Source organism: Lissotriton helveticus, chromosome 9 (genome assembly GCF_964261635.1).
Source record: "Lissotriton helveticus chromosome 9, aLisHel1.1, whole genome shotgun sequence".
NCBI lineage: Eukaryota > Metazoa > Chordata > Amphibia > Caudata > Salamandridae > Lissotriton > Lissotriton helveticus.
This window is the reverse complement of record NC_136070.1, coordinates 1,195,652,170-1,195,670,503: the sequence shown is the minus strand read 5'-3', so window position 1 is coordinate 1,195,670,503 and position 18,334 is coordinate 1,195,652,170. Positions and strand designations below refer to the sequence as shown.

At 48.8% G+C, this 18,334-nt stretch overlaps 1 protein-coding gene across 1 annotated transcript in view; it reads right to left on the bottom strand.

Moving 5' to 3' along the window:
* The window catches only part of ITPR1 (inositol 1,4,5-trisphosphate receptor type 1), a 1,533,308-nt gene that overhangs the window by 259,721 nt on the left and 1,255,253 nt on the right, over positions 1 to 18,334 (bottom strand). The window contains exons 43-46 of the mRNA XM_078661662.1: positions 11,673 to 11,783; positions 10,325 to 10,420; positions 8,276 to 8,398; positions 2,789 to 2,902 (exon numbers count right to left, since the gene is read on the bottom strand). Of these exons, the coding sequence (XP_078517788.1) occupies positions 2,789 to 2,902; positions 8,276 to 8,398; positions 10,325 to 10,420; positions 11,673 to 11,783 (444 nt within the window). The remainder of the gene's footprint in view (positions 1 to 2,788; positions 2,903 to 8,275; positions 8,399 to 10,324; positions 10,421 to 11,672; positions 11,784 to 18,334) is intronic.

The window sequence follows — 18,334 nt, the reverse complement described above, 5'->3', positions numbered from 1 at the left end:
ATTCTAAGGTAAGGAATCTAATACCAACGTGTCTCTTTCAGATGCGTGGGTGATAATGTGTCAACCCTCTGCAGCAGCAGTCTAGCGCGTGGGGCTGGGAAGCGGGAGAACGGCATGGCTCCGGCCTCCACGGCGTGAGTAAATGGCAGCGGCAGATATATCATGAGAAGCTGCTCCGAGCAACCGTCAGGGAGAAAGCAGGAGAGGCCTCAGCAACCCCCGACAGCAGAAGTCATTGGAAAGCCGACATGTTACGGCTGATAATAGGCGCAAGTATGAGGTAGGGGAACTGGGACGGCAATGGCCAAAGCAGAGTGACCTGCCGTATGTGGGTCTAAGGAAATAGGCAGCGGACCCGCTCTGGGAATTGGCAGTCCTACAGCACACAAAGGCCCTGCTGCCCTCCCCCCCTTCAGCATGTTGACTTCCGGCGGTTGCCAGCAGTGAGAAGCAGCGTGAGGGCACTGAGCCAGGCATTTTTACGGCCAAGACTAGGATCGGCGGAGCCGCCATTTTCTGCCAACCAGTACAGCCTATACGGGCATGACACAGGCAATTGTGCTGCTGCCAAAACTAAGGACGCCTGGACACGGGCGATAAAGCGGTGGCCCTCCAGCAGAAATCAAGCGAGAGAGGCTGCGGGGGAGGAGCACAGCTGCCTCCACCATGACGTAAGAGAAGTGAACGTGGTAGAAAAGTATCTGTGAAGCCCCAACGAGCACCCGTCACGGAAGCAACGTGGAAAGTATCCACAAGCCCGGACAGCGGAGATCACTGGAGAGCCAACAGGACACGGCTGACACCACGTGGAAGTACGAGGTACAGGGACCGGGGGCTGGTACAATCAGAGCGGACTGCTGCATGCGGATATAAGAATATAACAAGCGTTGGCCGCGCGGCCGTCGAATCGATCGCACGCTCTGTGGTGGGGGAGGGGCGGATCGAGTCGCGCTATAAGGGTGCCGCGAGGAAAGCCAGATGGCTGCTGCATGCTCGCACATGTGCTCGCAAGCTTGAGGCAACACAGAAGCGTGTGGTCGCATTTTAAAATGCCCACTCACTAAAAGTCTCACCAGAGCAGCGCATGCATTGGATTAGGCGAGACCAAAAAATATGAAAACAAAGCACACATTGACCTACCAACCCAGACACTGAAGTAAATAACTGTTCAGACATGTGTGCACAAGTGCAAGAGCAAAATGGTGTCACTGAGAGGGAAGAGTCTCAGTGACCGAAAGCAGACTGACCCACTGTCCCACGGGAGGCTCTGGTGGGTGGATGCAAAATGTGAAAGGCACTCACCTGAACAGGCCAATGTATGAAGATAGAGGGCTAACTGAAAGCCCTCCTATGCATATATTTCTACACTGTATTTAAAGGGGGAAAACATGAGGCTAGTGAAACAGCTAAACGTGTCTCCAGAACAAAAAAGTAAGATTCACTATTAAAAACACAAGGACAAGAAAGTTGACAACGACTAGTCAAATTGACAGAGTTGATAAACATTAAACCGCAGAAAAATGTTTGAGTCACAGCCAACTGTTTCTTCACGATGCACACGTTTCTGTATGGTCTATTTTATACAATTTGCTAACGTGGAGTACTACGCAATGCATCATGGGATACTTTGTTGATGGCGGCCCACTGCAGGAGATCTGAAATGCAGCCAAAAGGTCTTTTCTATAGGGGCTTTCAATGCATCATTGCCCTGATAAAATGGCTGAAGCTTTGCTTAGAAGAATAGCAATAAATTCTTTTTTAGGGTGTCTTAGCTATTTTTACTTCAGTGTGGCCAATCCATTTAAATTGTTTTCACGGTTTCTTTTTTCAAAAAATGTATCTGCAGAGATGACAGAATCCATTGGAAGATAAGGTTGTGTGAAGTGGGTACGGATGGATAATCTGCAAGCTCTGCAGATCATGGCCCACATCCCAGTGAGTGCTGGAATCTTCTGAGGCTATGGAATTCAGGGCGGAGTGGGGATGTACCCGATAGATGCTCTGGGCACCACTTCATGTCAGAGATTCCAGTGCAACACCTTGGACTTAAAAACCACCACTCAGCATAAGGGCAAAACATTCTTTGGGTTCTTGCAGCAGGAATAATATTCATTATAATGTACCCATAGCACCTTGAAATGCTGCATCCCAAAACACAGAAACTAACATGTGGATCACAAAGCAATTTTGCATTTACAAACTTCATTAAGCGGAGTTGTCAATTTCAAGGTATATCCGAAAGCATTTTGCAATGTTTATTTATGCACCAAGTCATAACACTTCTAAAAGCTTCCGATCTGGATACCCTTGTGTTTCACTGCAGTACCAGTCCTCTTTAGAATGATCATCAGATCTTACAATCACTCTGCACTATTGTATGTGCCATGAGGGATGTCCACCCTTCCTCCTAATCAGTACTTAATTCTTAATAGAATCAGTGCTGGTGCCCAAAGTTCTGCTTAGAAACAGGAAGCCAGTGCTTTTACATGTCGGTGACCTAATACCAAGGCTGTGTAGTCTTGAAGCAACCTCGCGTCTCTACTATCCTCTCACAACCAGACACACTCAGCCCCTTTATCTCACTCATTCAGGTTCTTAGTTTCTCCCTTTGTGATATTGTTTGGCCTCTCTCTTCCTACTTATATTCCTCGCTTGTGGTCAATGTCTGATGAGGTCGAATAAGTGCAGGTCCCCAAAATCAGTGCTGGTGGGCCCACCGGTACACATCGGATCAGTTTAACGACTGCTCCCAATCCACAAATACATCCATACTGAACACTAATCCTACCTCGATCTGTGCTGTGTGCTTGGCATAGAATTCAAGGGCATCGTCCCCTTCGACTGTCTGACCACTACCGCCTGGTTTCAGTATATGCTGCAGCTCCTTGTTGTGACGGGCCAACTACAAAGTAAATATATTATATTACAAGGTGATCATGAAAACAGGGAAAGAAAACCAACTCTGTAACAAAGGTTGAAGGAGACATATGTGACACATGGCGGGACGAGTAATTACCACTTATTGTCCATTTTGTGATGAAACATTGGAAACAAGTATATATTTTTTTCATACTATGTTTATTTTAAATTTCAAGATGATGGTTAGAGGAATGCATTACTTACCTTCAGCAATGGTCTTTCTGGTGGATACTGCCGATTCCTTACATTCAGAAGTTTCCCCAGGCATCACCGCTATCGCCGCTTATTCTCCACGCAAGGAGGCAGAGAGTTGACCGGTTCAGGTGGAGAACTCTCACCTGTTGCGGCAACAGGAGATCTTTATGAAGGGGCAACATGATCGGAGGATCAATGCTCATTGCCAGAAGCTCTGGATACAAGGCTCTCCGTTCCCAGCCCAGAGCCACAAGAATGACTTGTGCCCGATCGCTCCTGATCTTCTTGACCACTCTGGGTAGAAGTGGTATGGGTGTAAAGGTGTACAGGAGGCTGGAGTTCCACTGATGATGAAAAGCGTCACGGAGCGAGAGCCACCTTGGAAACCCCAGTGCGCAAAACTGCTGACATTGCGCGTGGTCTACGGAACCGAAGAGATCTAAACAAGGCTCTCCCTACTGATGAGAGTCCTTGCGCCCACCTCCTGATGGAGATGCCACTCGTTATCCGCCAGGCACCTACTGCTGAGTTAGTCCGCTCTGGTGTTCTGAGAACCGGCCAGATGGTGAACAACCAGGGAAATGCCCTGCTGTTCCAGGCAAGTCCAGAGGCCCAAAGCTTCTTGACACAGGGTGCATGACCCCACCCGCCTTGCTTGTTGCAGTACCACATGGCGGTCGCGTTGTCCTTGAACACCTGAACTAGCCTCCCCTTGATGGACGGCAAGAAGGCTTTTAGTGCCAGTCAGATCGCCTGTAGCTCCAACAGGTTTATATTGAGCCGGGCCTCCGCCAGAGACCAGGGTGCTCTGATCTTCACCTCTCCCAGATGGCCGCCCTATCCCAGAAGGGACGCATTCACCACTAATGTGAGATCTGGATGGGGAAGGGGGAGGGTTCTGCCTCTGACCCAATCGTGATTTGTTAGCCCCCCACTGCAGGGCTTTCGCAGTGCCCTCAGAGATCTGGACCAGGTAGGTGAGATTTCCCAGATGCTGCACCCATTGGAACTTCAGGTCCCTTCGCAGAGCCCGCATATGGCATTAGGCATGGTCCACAAGAAGGATGCAAGAGGCCATGAGGCCCAACAGCCTCAGTCATTCCCACCAAAATACAGGATAGAGGCTGAAATATCGGTATCATAGCCTGAAATCCGGGACTCACCACTCGTGAGGATAAGCCAGAAACTGCACCATGTCAAGAACTTATTCGATGAAGGGGAGCGTCTGAGGGGGGAGTTGGGTGCAACTTCGGCATGTTGATAGTAAACCCCAGTGAATGCAAGAGGTTCACCGTAGATGGGAAAAGACTGCTGGGAACAGCCCGCCTTCAACAACCAGTCGTCAAGATGGGGGAAGACTGGAACCCTAATCTCCACAGATGAGCTGTGACCACAGTCATCAACTTGGTAAACACCTGCGAGTCACTAGTGAGGCCAAAGGGGAGCACAGCAAACTCAAAGTGCTCCTGGCCCACTGTAAACCGCAGGTAGCAACAATGGGCCGGCAGGACAGGAATGTGGAAATAGGCGTCCTGCAAGTCAGACGCTACCATCAGTCTCCCGGATGTAGGGCAGACAGTACCTGCGCCAGAGTGAGCATCTTGAATTTCTCCTCCTTGATGAAGTAGTTTAGGGCTCGGAGGTCGAGGCTAGGACGGAGGCCTGAGTCCTTTGGAACCAGGAAATAATGAGAATAGCAACCACAGCCTATTTCTGGCCCGAGAACCCTTTCTTTAGCTATCTTGGCCAAGAGAGCCTTGACTTTCTCACAGAGTAACGCAAGATGATCCTCAGTCAGCCAATTGTGAGTTGGAGGCATAGAGGGAGGGGTAGTCATGAAGGGGAGGGAGTATCCCCTTCGGACTATCTTCAAACCCACCTGTCGGAGGTGATGTTGCGCCTATGGTGGACGGGATGACGTCTCCTGCCACCCATTGGATGCTCATGACCCCGAAGGCCAGGACTAGGAAGGTTTTGCGGTGGAGGAGGAGATGCTGGCTTGGTTCGACTTCAGACCTCCTGACCCTCAAGGACAGGATGAAATGTGGCCACGGCCCCGCAAAGGCTGCAGAACTTGCAGAACCCGCTGGGTGGAATAGGGTTGGCGCGGTTGAAAGACCGTTCCATAGCCACGAAAGGAGCGAAAAGCAGATACAGGCCATGGTGTAGTACTGAGGTGCAAGGATTTGGCCGTAGCCCATGAATCCTTGAAGCGCTCATGTGCTGCGTCAGCTTCGTCTCCGAAGAGATGTGAGCCATCAATAGGCATATCCATGAGGTTTGCCTGAACATCCCCGAAAAGTCAGACTTCCTCAGCCAGGCGTGGTGCCTGATTGCAATCATTGAATAAATCGCCCTGCCCAGCAAGTCAGTTGTGTCTCAGCCACAGCAAATGGCAAACTTTGCTGCATCTCTCCAGTCTGATATTGCTTGGGAGAGCAGGATCCAGTCTTCCTCCAAGACCCTAGGCAGCACCTGTGCAACTGTATCCCATATAGAATGGGAGTACCGGTCCAAAAGGCATGCAGTGTTCACAGACTGCCATGCAAGGCTGGTGGAAGAGAACATTTTCTTCCCAAAGGTCTCCAGCCATTTGGACTCCCTGTGCGGAGGGGCGGAAGGTAACACGCCACAAGAAGTGGAAGCCTGGAACACCAAGCCTTGGGGGGTGGGGTGGGCAGTGGGAAAACTGGGTCTCCCGGTGCAGGGCAATGGAGGCGGTCAATCATTCTATTCACAGGAGCCCCTGTGCTAGGTTTGGACCAGGTGCCTGTTAAGGCCTCATTAAAAGGTAGCAGGGGTTCCGATGAGGAGACACCAGGCTGCAGGACCTCAGTGAAGACATTTGTCTTGACCGCCATTGTAGGAAGCTACAGGTTTAGGACATCCACAGAAATACACACCACCATATCAAACGATGCACCCTCCTCCGTAGCCAGGTTAGGAGGGGGAGACGGCTTGCCAGAATCTGCGCAGGTGTCCAGGCCACTAGTATCACCCAGTTCCTCATACCAGTCCATGTCCTGGGGCTGCAGGATTTCCAAGGGTTCCTGTTCCCCTCCCAATCCTCTTCGTCAAACCCTAAGCCTTCAGAAAGGGGCTGGTTAGATGGTATGAAGTCATACGGCTCTGTCGGACTCTGCCTCTGCGTCAGTGGACGCAGACCGGCTCCGTATCGTCTGGAATGAGGATGGGGGAGGGGGTGCCGGAGACCTTGGCGTCTGATGCGGCGCCAAGGAAGGTCACTGTGGAGGTGCGACTGGCGCCGGTCCGGACACAGGAACAGGTCCAACAGCAGCCAGTGGTGCCAGGGCCGGAGCTAAAGTCGCAGGACCCACGGGATATCCCACAGCTAGGCCCGAAGACGTGCCAGCAGGGTCAGACCGCCCAAACACGGCGCACATGGCATCGTAAAACTCCTCGAGTTGGATGGGGGTTGCTCTTGTCCCCGGAAAGGGGGGGGGGGGCTTAGAGTCGACCCAGGTGCCCGCTTCACAGAGCAGGGCCTAGTACGCCAAGGCTCCTCCGTCTTGCTGCATGGCAGATGGGGCAAATGACTTCTTGTGCTTCATGTGATGCCACTTAACTGACTTCGACAGAGGACTTCAAGCCCCTGGAGAGGTGCTTAGACCTTCCTCTTGACCGAGACCAAGATCAACGAGGCGACTCCGCAGTGCATGCCAGGCCGTGAGCAACTTCAGGGACCGCTCCCACCAAGCCTTTGGTGCCATGGCCCGGCAATTGGAGCACGACTTCGTGGCGCCACATAGCTTTAACCCTGAAGTCTTCCTACTGGACATCCTAACACACCAAAAGGAGTCTACAAAAAGTTGAAAAACAGTCAAAAATGACACAGGGTAGCTCTCTCTAACAGATCGGCGGTGACTAACGCGTAAAGAAAAGAACTGATGTCAGTGCGCCGGGGTGTCGTTTATATCTATGATGCAGACGTCATGATGAACACGACTCCTACGAAGTCACGTGGAGTCGACTGATGTCACCTACCAGCATGCAGGGGCACTGCTATCAAAAATGTATTGTATCCAGACTGACACCAGGAAGTTCAAAGGTAAGGAATCTGCGGATAGATGTTCAGTCTTGAAACCATTCAGCTCGAGTCTGCTCAAAGTTTCATTTGTCCTTATCTAGGTATATGTAAAGTGGAAAACCCTAGCCAGGCACAAGAGTCACAATTCTATTATGTAGAATACAGAAGAGCGGCTACAGTAGGTAAAATGTATTTGATTGGGAGGCTACAGTAGGAGGGGATGGTCAGGTAGTGGTCCTTAGGGAGGTCCAGATAAGACATTTGGAAGAAAGGTCTTTCTACGGCATTGAAACATTCTTCCAACACTGAAGATCTTGGGATACATACAAGCCATTGACAGGTAATAGAGGAACAACCAAAGCTGCAGAGCAATCTCAGAAGAAAGGCACAGAACTATGGCAAGGTGACACACAATAACCAGTGGTGGCTTACCATTAGAACGTTTTGGATACAATGCGCCATAGTCCGATTTATTGTAATATGTGGGAGAGGAATGGCCCGATAACCCATGGATGGCCATGACATATGGGCATCCAGAATGTTACCAGCAACACAAACAAGGCCCTACATTTTAGGACTACAAAGACAGCATAAACGTTTTCTAGGCACCCTCCTTTATCGCCCAGAATATCTTTTCTCACTAGTCCTAACATTCCTCTTGATTATCCAGCGAGTCATCATTCTAGGCTCTGGGACGACATGGTACCATATGCCCAAGGCCCTTAGCTGGAATAGGGTGTCTTTAAGAAATAGTTTCCCATAATGGATGCATTGCAAAACATCAGCATCTAAAGTATATTACTAGGCTTTACACTGCACTATGCCAAATGAAATGCATACATTTTGTTAGGAATTTCTACCTTAATCCCGTAGACAGCACAGGTCAGGTGCTCTGTATCCTATCAGAGTAACATTAATTCCATCCACAGCTGATCTCTGGTCATCCATCATGTAGTTCAGTTACCAGCCTCTTGCTAGTACTGCCAACAAACTTTACTTGCCTCTACAGTGCATCAGAGTATTCCCTACCTCTAGCAATTTGTTCGGCTTGTTTTCACCTGCTGTATGTAAACGGTACATGCACATCCTGTAGCTCAATCACAAAGTACTTACCTGATGTGCTAGAATGTAGATATTGTGACCCACGTTCCGGGGGGATGCTGCATGGTCCTCACCATTCTCAGCGTCTTCAAATTCCACCTCCCCTTGCAGATATGCCTTCTTAATCACCTCCACCTACGGAAAGAACACACTGAAATACTGCATCTCAGTAATCTAATGCAGACATATACAAACTAGTGGATGAATTATGAGGTCGTGTTGGGAGTCAACTTCCACGGTCCGTGGCAATCCACACTGCTAGCCCCCAAACCATCATTCAATAAGAACTTGATTCTACACAGTTTAGACTGGTGAAACCTATTACAGTGAGATCTGAAGAGCTAGCCATGATCTATGAACAGCAGCACCACTGGGATCCTCTGTGTAATCAGAGAGCAGTAGACCCCATTCAGTAAATAAAGCTATTCGAACGAGGACAACCACAGTAAACACTTCTCTGGTCACTGAATTCAAAACCACCCATACAGAAGAAGGGAATGAGCAAGTGTTCTTGCTTGACAATTGTTCCAATTGCAGACAACGTGGGCTGAATACTTAATGTGTTTACAACTTTATACAGGATTTCACAGATCCCTGCAACACCTTTCATGCTGGTGTCTGCTTCTCACCACCTTAGAACCGAAAAAAGGCAGTACATGTGCACAATCCTTTCTAGCCGCTGACCACTGAAGCACACAATGCAGGAGCAAGTAGGGGAACAGTTAACCTGCTTCTTGCGACTACCCTCTGACCTGGGATTCTAGTTCCATGTCTACTTCTGGCTCCCGGCAGCTGCACTGAACCAGTCCACAGGCAGGAACTCAACTACTCTTGGGTGCATTTATAATGAGTTCTGCTCAATGACCACGATGAATTAAAAGGGGAAACAACAGTGCGAGTCTTCTGCAGGTCACAATATACTGTCTGGGCAGTTTGTTTTTTAACTTAATTAGAAAGAAGTCAACAAATGGAGAAGCTACAATAGATCTGTCTAGTCCAATGTCGTCAGGACATCCCATTTCCAGTCCAGGGCTTTATTTTAACTACTTACTATAACCTGAGCGTTATTATGGTGGGCTTCCACACCGCTTACACTAACCCCTCCATTACTGGTTGGAAACAGAAAAGCCCAGACTGGAATTATGAACTTCTGATGACATGCAGAACAGAGAAACTGCAGTAGGATAAAGATCCCTGTCCTCCCAAGACCACCTTCGCATCAAGATCATACACTCAGAAATGTATTAACAAGCACCACGTGTACGGAGCACAAGAACAGAGACCAATGTGTGTCTGCGACCGGTCCAGCACTTTATTTCCAATGCTTTGTGAGGAACCTTTGCCACAAAACCTTAAAAGTAAACAACAACCTATAGTATACTGTATAAACGGACAGCAGAGACCGGTCCAAGGGAGAGGAAATGCGTGCACATGAATAACAGCAAGCATGAATTCCACCTAAGAGGTTTCATCACCTTTTACACCCTGTGGTGCCAAAGATTTAAAGAAAGATCCTGGAGTGTAGCTGCTGTGACTTGGGTTTGAACAAGAGCAGTAAAAATAGCATGTCACACATGAGTACAGCAAGCTTAAAGGCTTTCTGGTACTTAAGACTAGACCACAAAATGGAAATAAGTAACCGCTCACTGCGACTGATCAAAAAAACAATGCAGGTATTCAAAATGACTTGTACAATTATATTGGCCCATCCCACCAAGTTTTCGAATCCATTTTCATGCCATTGTATTGACCGGACCCAGAAGGATCAAAGGCTGAGTTAACGCTGCCAGAATTCAAACTGCTAACCGGCATATCACACGACAGAAGTGGACAACTAGCACTTAACTCAATAAAACATCTTGGAGGCTAACACTGCAAGGACAAATGTATGCAAAAATGAATTGTCAGCTGAGTGAGAGGCTTAACAACAGACAGAAAACGTGGTCAGTACCTAGAGTCAAAGGTGGTGCTGTGCAATTTGATATACACAACCTAGGCGCCTCACCATTCCATTGCCTCTTCTACTCCACCAAACCCATTCCTCCGCGTCAGTCAACTCACCAGCTCCTTCGGCCTCATGTTATACAGGATCCTTTCTGCATTCTCACTGTCATGCCTACTTTCCATGATAGCCAGCAGCAGCTTGGAAGCATTGTTCTAAAGATAAAAATATTGAAAGTGTTAGAAAGTAATTTTCATAAAATCAGCTGCCCATCAGCTTTCTTGAATATAATGGCCCAAAACTATTGTGCCGAACACTAACTAAATGATGGGATACAGCCTGCTCCAAAGGCTGGTGCCAGTGGGCAAGGTTGGCCTAGGACATAAAATAGACCCGGGCACCAAAATAAAAGTGGTCTCCGTTAGTGATCGCTAAGAAAGAGACCCACATTTGAAAATCAGGCCAGTTTTGAACAGGACTGCATAGATTTGTACTTGCTCCAGGCAATTTTGTTGCAATATAAGGGAAATCAACAGTAAAACCAGGCCCACCTAGCCATAAAAAGGGCCCACAAATTGCTAAAAAACCTGGCTCACACACTGGTCAGTCAGACCAGCCCATCGGACACTGCCTGATTGCCCTATAGACCAGTCCCACCCTGGCAGTCAATTGTGCACAACAATCTTAAGATGACCTTATTTCAAAAGGCGATACCAAAGGGGATGATGGACGGAGCGTTTGAACAAATCAAACCCTCACCCCCAGTCAACTGATCTGGGTTTAATCCATCGTCATTCTTTAGTTCACTCCACCACCCCAGTTCAGACATGGACATATGCAAATCAGTCTGACCCTGTGCCTCATGGGAACAGTCCAGCCCAAACTGCCAAGCCATGTCTTCCCTGGACCGGAAACAAGCATCCTGGGACTGGTTTCGGGTTCATAACCCTCATCAGCCAGGCTATCTAGAATCCAGTGGCAAAGTGAGAAGGGGCCCACCGGTCCCAGGATGCTTGTGAGCCAGGTTTTTTAGCAATTTTTGGGCCCTTTTTATGGCTAGGTGGGCCTGTTTTTACTGTTGATTTCCCCGATATTGCAACAAAATTGCCTGGAGCAAGTACAAATCTATGCAGTCCTGTTCAACACTGGCCTGATTTCCAAATGTGGGTCTCTTTCTTAGCAATCACTAACGGAGACCACTTTTATTTTGGTGCCCGGGTCTATTTTATGTCCTAGTCCAACCTTGCCCACTGGCACCAGCCTTTGGAGCAGGCTGTATCCCATCACAGGGTCAGACTGATTTGCATATGGCCATGTCTGAACTGGGGTGGCGGAGTGAGCTAAAGAATGATGGATTAAACCCAGATCAGTTGACTGGGGTGAGAGTTTGATTTGCTCAAATGCTCCGTCCATCATCCCCTTTGGTATCGCTTATTTCACAAGGCCACAGGCTGACCATCAACTTGCCTTCAACTCCAGGACCAGATCCATCCTCTTCTTCCCCAGTGGGTTGATGTCATTCAGAATCAAAGCTGTGATGATATCGATTCCATTGGACTCATGAGTCGCAATACAGTTCTGCAAGAAACAGATCAACCATCACATACCAAAATATCACCCTGCTTTTGTGATCACAGCACAAGAACATCAAAAACAAGCATGAAAGAGTAGAGGAAGGGGAAAATACTAAGAGCCAATGGGGTGAACGAATGAGCATTAAAACCAAGCAAATTGATTGAACCATTTCACCGTGAAAGAAATGTAACTTGTGTTTGGTGCTACTGTACAAGGTAAACCACTGGCACAGACAAGAGGGCCAATCTGATACATTTGAACGGTGCCGTTAACCAATATCCAAGACTGTGCCGGACTCTTACCAGCTATATTATGGTTCAAATGAACGAGAACATCTCTTCCTCCAGTTCTAAATGAGAACTTATGTGCAAGATCATGCTTTGCACACTTCAATCATAAGTGACTCTGGCTGATGCAGAACAAAGATTCTAAATATATTAAAAACCAAACCGGGGCCTGCCCACTCCAGAAAGCAAGCAAGGAAGGCCTTGTGGGTACAGTTAAAGATATAGTGAATTCTGTACCTGCTTTGAGGATCATTTTGAATACACAGTTGTCATGGCTCTCACTCCCTTGCAAATCATTTAGGCAGATTTCACTGCATTAGCAGCATGGTAAGCTGCTGTCCGTTCAGGTAAAAGTAAGCATGCTAAGAAACTCCTCCCTAAAACGTTGTGTGCGGAAAAAATATACAGAACAAGAACTGACTGCAAACGTCATAAGGCTTGTTCCATGGGTCTAGGCAACAAACTTTGAAGATGGGTACATCCCTCTGGGAGGCCAGACCTCAGATATATGAGGTGCCGGACACCGGGTACATCATATCTGAATGAAGGGGTGTCCTGCACATCTTATATGTGAAAATGAAAGATGTGGTTGGTGACCTATACGGTAACAATAGCTTTGGATGTCTTCGTACTAAAGGTATACTTTGACAAAATATTGGTTTGAACTGATAAAGGGTTTTGTTGTTGTTTCCATGTCGAATGTTTAAAGCTTTGCCACTTCAGGATAGAGTATTTTGCCAATATCTTGAGAAATGCCACAGGTGAAATTAATGATTAAGAGGAAGGCGGTGGTCCAAAGGAGTGATGTATCTGGGCTGTAGGTGATAGTTAAAACCACATAGAGATCCAACTATTTTTAATGAGGAAGTGATTCGCCATGTCTACTAGGTTGTGCTTGAGGGAAAATCCCATCTTCAACTGCTCCCAGCTATTTGGGCTGAAAAAGGACAGGCATTTCAGGCGACAGTCTGCTAAGTTTGCCGATTTGAAAATGCAATTGTAATCAATCAATATATGGTTTATCTGCAATTTAAACCTTTTTACTAAAAGACCAGCTCTTGCACTACCTCGAAAACCTTCTATTCTGTGGAAGTGACAGGTCATGTAAATAATCACATATGTAGTTGAGTCAGCTTATTTTTTGGGACAGGTTATTTCACAACTCAAGAGTCTACTGTACATCTCGCCACTGAGATGTGGTAACCGGAGGAAAAACAATCATTGGGTGAGTCTTAACGTGATCTTTTTAGTTTCTGGGCAAATTCCTACAGGATTAACAACGAGCAGGGTCCCAATAAAATCCGCAGGCTGCAGAAGCAAGCTAGCTGTAAGGTGCAAAAGCAACCTCTGGGTTTTGGATATCAGGTTGATTTAATTTTAAAGTATATTCGCAGAAAGTTTGAACGGTAGCCGGGCCCTAAAGCAGCAAATCCATTACTTTAAGGCATCTTGTTTTTATTACGGAGTGCTCTTTTCGTGGCTACTATGCCCCTGTGTCCTTCGTACGCTAGATTTATGACCCCTTGTCTAAGCTGTCGTGGGACCACAATTCTGGTGTCTCTTAGGATGAGACCATTTGCCGCTATTGACAGTTCATCGTGGACATGTTTGAATGCTGCCATCTCTTGGTCGTTTTGTTCACTGATTTGTGAGTGCCGCCAGCTGTTGGTTTGGATCCGACGTTTCACTTCTTGTAGGGTGACGTCAGCATGTGTCGCTTCACATATGGCTTCCAGCGGAACGTCGGGAGGTCTAGCTTGGTCTATTACGAAGTGAATGTACTCGTCTGCAATTGATTGTTCTGATTTGCTGGACCAGGTGGGGTGTCTGGACATGTAGTCTACGGGGTTTGCAGCTTTTCCAGGATGGTGTATGTGTATTCTTGTAGCCTGAGGCCCCACCGCTCTATCCGTGGTGGCATTTTTTGCTCGAGGGTTTCCAAAAATTGTAGTCAGGGCTTGATGGTCCATGACTAGGGTGAAGTGTTTTCCAAAGATGCATATGTGGAAATGTTCGCATGCCCATACCACAGCCAGGCTTTCCTTTTCTGGCTGGGAGTATGCTCTCAGTGTCTGTTAGACTTCTGCTGGCGTATGCTACTATGTGTCGCTGGTCTTCTTCTCGGTCGTATTGTGCTAGGATGGCTCCTACTCCTACGGGGCTGGCATCTACTGTTATTTCCGTTTTCTTTTTTGGATTGAAGTAAGCCAAGTTTTTGGCCGACTTCACAGCTTTCTTGATTTCTCTGAACGCCTCTTCACATTGGGTGGACCACTGAAATGGCTGTCCTTGTTTGGTGAGCATTCTCAGGGGGTGACTTATTGTGGCATAGTCTGGTATATATCTGGAGCAGTAGCTGGCCATGCCTAGGAACGATCGTACGTCGCCTACGTCATCTGGGCTTGGTGTGTCATTTAGTGCTGCTACCTTTTCCGGGTCTGGTTTCATACCATTTCAAGAGAATATGTGTCCAAAGAATTTCAGCGTTGGCTTGTGGAATTCACACTTGTCCTTGTTGAGTGTGAGGTTGGCTTCCATTAGTGCATGACAGACACGATCTAGCGCCCTGTCGTGTTCTTGGGTGGTTGCTCCATATACTAGGATGTCATCACTATAGTTTAGTACATGAGGGATATGATGAATGGTTTTCCGGATTGTTTCTTGGAATATTTCTGCTGCTGAGGACACCCCAAAACTTAATCTTTTATATCTGAACAGCCCTAGATGCGTCGAGAATGTTATGATATATCTTGACCGCTCATGCAGTTCTAGTTGGTGATATCCTTTGTTGAGGTCTAGTTTCGAAAATGTTTTGGCTCCGCTGCGTGACGTGATCATGTCACTGATGTGGGGACCTGGATGTCTCTCTCTCTCTATTGCCGTGTTGGGCGCTCGCATGTCCACACATAGACTGACTCGGCTGGCTTCTACTTTCATTGGGACTACCACTACCGGGGAGACCCATGGTGTAGGTCCATCCGTTCTCTCTATGATAGCGGCCTCTAGTAGTTCTTGGAGCTCATTTTCCACGGCTTCCTGCAGGTGAAATGGGATTTTCCGGTGGTGTTGCGCCACTGGTGAGATTTGTTCATTGATATGAAGTCTTATTTGACAGTTTTTCATTTTTCCAAGGCCTTGAAAAGCTTGGGGAACTTTTGGATGATGTCTGGTTCGTCATCCACTTTGTATAGTAGGTTAATCAATTTTAGTCGTTCTGCCGTGGGCAGGCTTAGGAGGCAGTCTGCCTCAGGTCCCTCGATTACATGAATGTACGCTTGTATCGTGTGATCTTGGTATGACAGATCAGTTGCAAACTTCCCAAGACACAGTAGTGGTTTCCTAGACATCCACGTATATACTTGCACGTGGGCGTTGACTAGTTTGGGAGGCGGCCTCATTCTTCGATATTCCGCTACAGGTAGGTAGTTTTGCGACGCCCGCTGTCTAGCACAAACTTGGTATGGTGAGAACCAATTCTGATGTCTAGCCGTGGATATTCTTTCATCCGATCCGGATCAACCACAAAGTAGATATACTCGTTTCGGTCTTGTGAGAAGGGTGAGAGGGATCTGGATTCTCTGGACGATGACCGTCGAGATTGATATGTCTGACGCCCAAACGCTGACCTGTTTCTGGGAGTTGTCGGAGGACCCACGGAGCTGCCCTGCCTGCCCTCTATCCCTCGGGATACCGCCGCTTCACGCAACTGCTCGCCGCACCTCGCAGTCAGCGGCGAGGGGCGAAGGCTGCTCGGGTGGTCGGAATTGCTGTGAGGAGGTTGGACAAATAGCAGAGGGCGTGTGCAAGCAGGGACTCTGAAGACCAGGAGTCCCTGCGCTGCCCAGGTGTGCACGGTCGCGCCCCCAGTGAGACACGCCCCCCGCCTGACCAAGAACAAAAGGCGTGTGTTTACTTTCGCCAGTGGGACGCCCAAACGCTGACCTGTTTCTGGGAGTTGTCAGAGGACCCACGGAGCTGCCCTGCCTGCCCTCTATCCCTCGGGATACCGCCGCTTCGCAGTCAGCGGCGAGGGGCGAAGGCTGCTCGGGTGGTCGGAATCGCTGCGAGGAGGTTGGACAAATAGCAGAGGGCGTGTGCAAGCAGGGACTCTGAAGACCAGGAGTCCCTGAGCTGCCCAGGTGTGCACGGCCGCGCCCCCAGTGAAACACGCCCCCCGCCTGCAACGGCTACTATTTAACAGCTCGCCTGGCGCTCAGCAGGACGCGAGCGGGACGCCGAGCGAAGCCCGGGCAAAGGGCGGGCAGTCTGTGGCAGTCAGGGGCTGTCAGAGGCTGGGCTGGGCCACCCCCCTGTCCTTTGTCACCTTCGGCTTTATAGTTAGTTGTTTCCTGGTCGGGGGTTTAGTTGCTTAAATGTCTACCCGCTCTGGGAAAGCACTGAGGGGTGGGGGAGAGGGTGCCGCAGGTAGCACTATGATTGGTACGATGGACAAATTCATCACAAGAGTAGCTGCTGTTATTGAAAAAGAGATTGTGATGACGGAGCGCCGCCTTTCACAAGACTTTTTCCCGGCTAGACGCTCCTCGTTAGGAGCAGTGGCACGGGCCCCGTCTCCAACTTCTACCCATCCTACCTCCCCCCTCTTCCTGGGATTGAGTCCGAGCAGCCACGGATCACAGCAATAGGGGCAAGCATTGACAGGTTGGAAAGTTTGGTAGTACAATCCTTGCCCCTTAGCCCTAATCCAGCTGTTACAGGACTACATTCTGTTGCACCTCCATGCCCTTCCATCGGCCAGGTCTGTCAACTACCCCTTCAGGACCCGCCCTCGGCCTCGAACCTGCCGTGCTTGGCACAAGACTCTCTGGTTCGCACCAAAAAGAAAAGGGTTGCTAGTACACGGAAGGGTAGCTTCACAATACTCCACAAGCGCCCGAGGAAGCATGTCCAAAGAGGCCCAGGCCCAACAAACAACTGTGGTCCTGTTTCACTGACCCCTGACCTAACAGGAGGAAATGCTCCTCTGGTAGCCGCGGCTGAAGCGGTACACACACCTTATCCCCCCTGCCCTACCAGTAGCATCACATGAATTGCCTTCCTCAAAGCTTATTGAGAATCTGGTTAAGTCCCTAATGGTCCCGCTTATTGATCAAGTTAAGGGTCTGGGGGAAAAGCTAGATAGGTTTGAACAGACTACCCTAGACAACTTTTTTTCCCTGAAAACCCTTATCAAACTCCAGTCTAAAACCAGGGAGGATAATATGGGCGGGAATGACGGGAAGGGGGTTATAGCGGGCTTAACTGAGGCAATACTCCCGTCAACGTCTGCATCCACTACAGCAGTAGGGAAGGTCTTGACAATCGTCTCTGAGAAACCCCCTACAGTTAAACCGGGAACTATTACTCATACTGCCCAGGTCCACGCTAGTACTCCCAAGTTACCGAGAAATTCCAAAACGAAACCAGACCAAAAGAAGTTGCAAGTGGGAGGGGCCCGATCCATGCCAAAACGATCGGCACAGCCTACTGTTGACGCCAGGGGAGTTGCCTCAGCTGTAAAGGCAAAAGCAGCTACGAGTCATCCTGGAGCACCTTCTTCAGCGGTTATACCGCAGAAGGTGGTTCCAAAGTGCCTGGCAGTTAATCTCCCCCCAGAGTGCCACCCCTATGTTGCTGTCCTCATTAATGTTCCCATTCTGAAGGAAGCCCAGTTGGAAACCCACCAGGCACTCAAGAATAAAACCATGCATTGGCTAAAAGCCAAGAAACCCCTACCTAGGGGTGTGGATGGGATAATCCTTGGAGTGCGTAGGGTAGGTTGGATAGGACAGGGAAAGAAACCATTCGAAGGCGATTGTGTGGTAGTCAAGTTTCAAGACACTAGAGTTGCCCACGCAATCTGCAACTCTGTTCAGGTTGCAGGGGGACCAAGCATGTACGTAGTGGACTTAACATACTTCTACCCACGGCCAGTTATGAAATAACTTGGCTCATCCCTTGTGGATACCTGCCAAAACACCACTGGTAGCCAATGGCATCCTGTAATACCTCCGTTCCAGCCGCATGCAGTGTGGCCTGGGCCGAGATGGGGTCCTATGGGGTACTGATTCGCCGATTCTTTCGGGGAGGCTTGGGGGATTTTATATCTGGTAGGGCTCTCCATCTGTCCTTGAAGCTGATTGGCCCACTTACCCCCACAGGGAAGCAGGCAGCACCAACGATTAGACGGGAACCGGGTGTGGGGCGGGATATGAATGAAGCCGATAATGGCCCTCCTATTCCGGTCGCGGCAGGCACGGTTGGCTC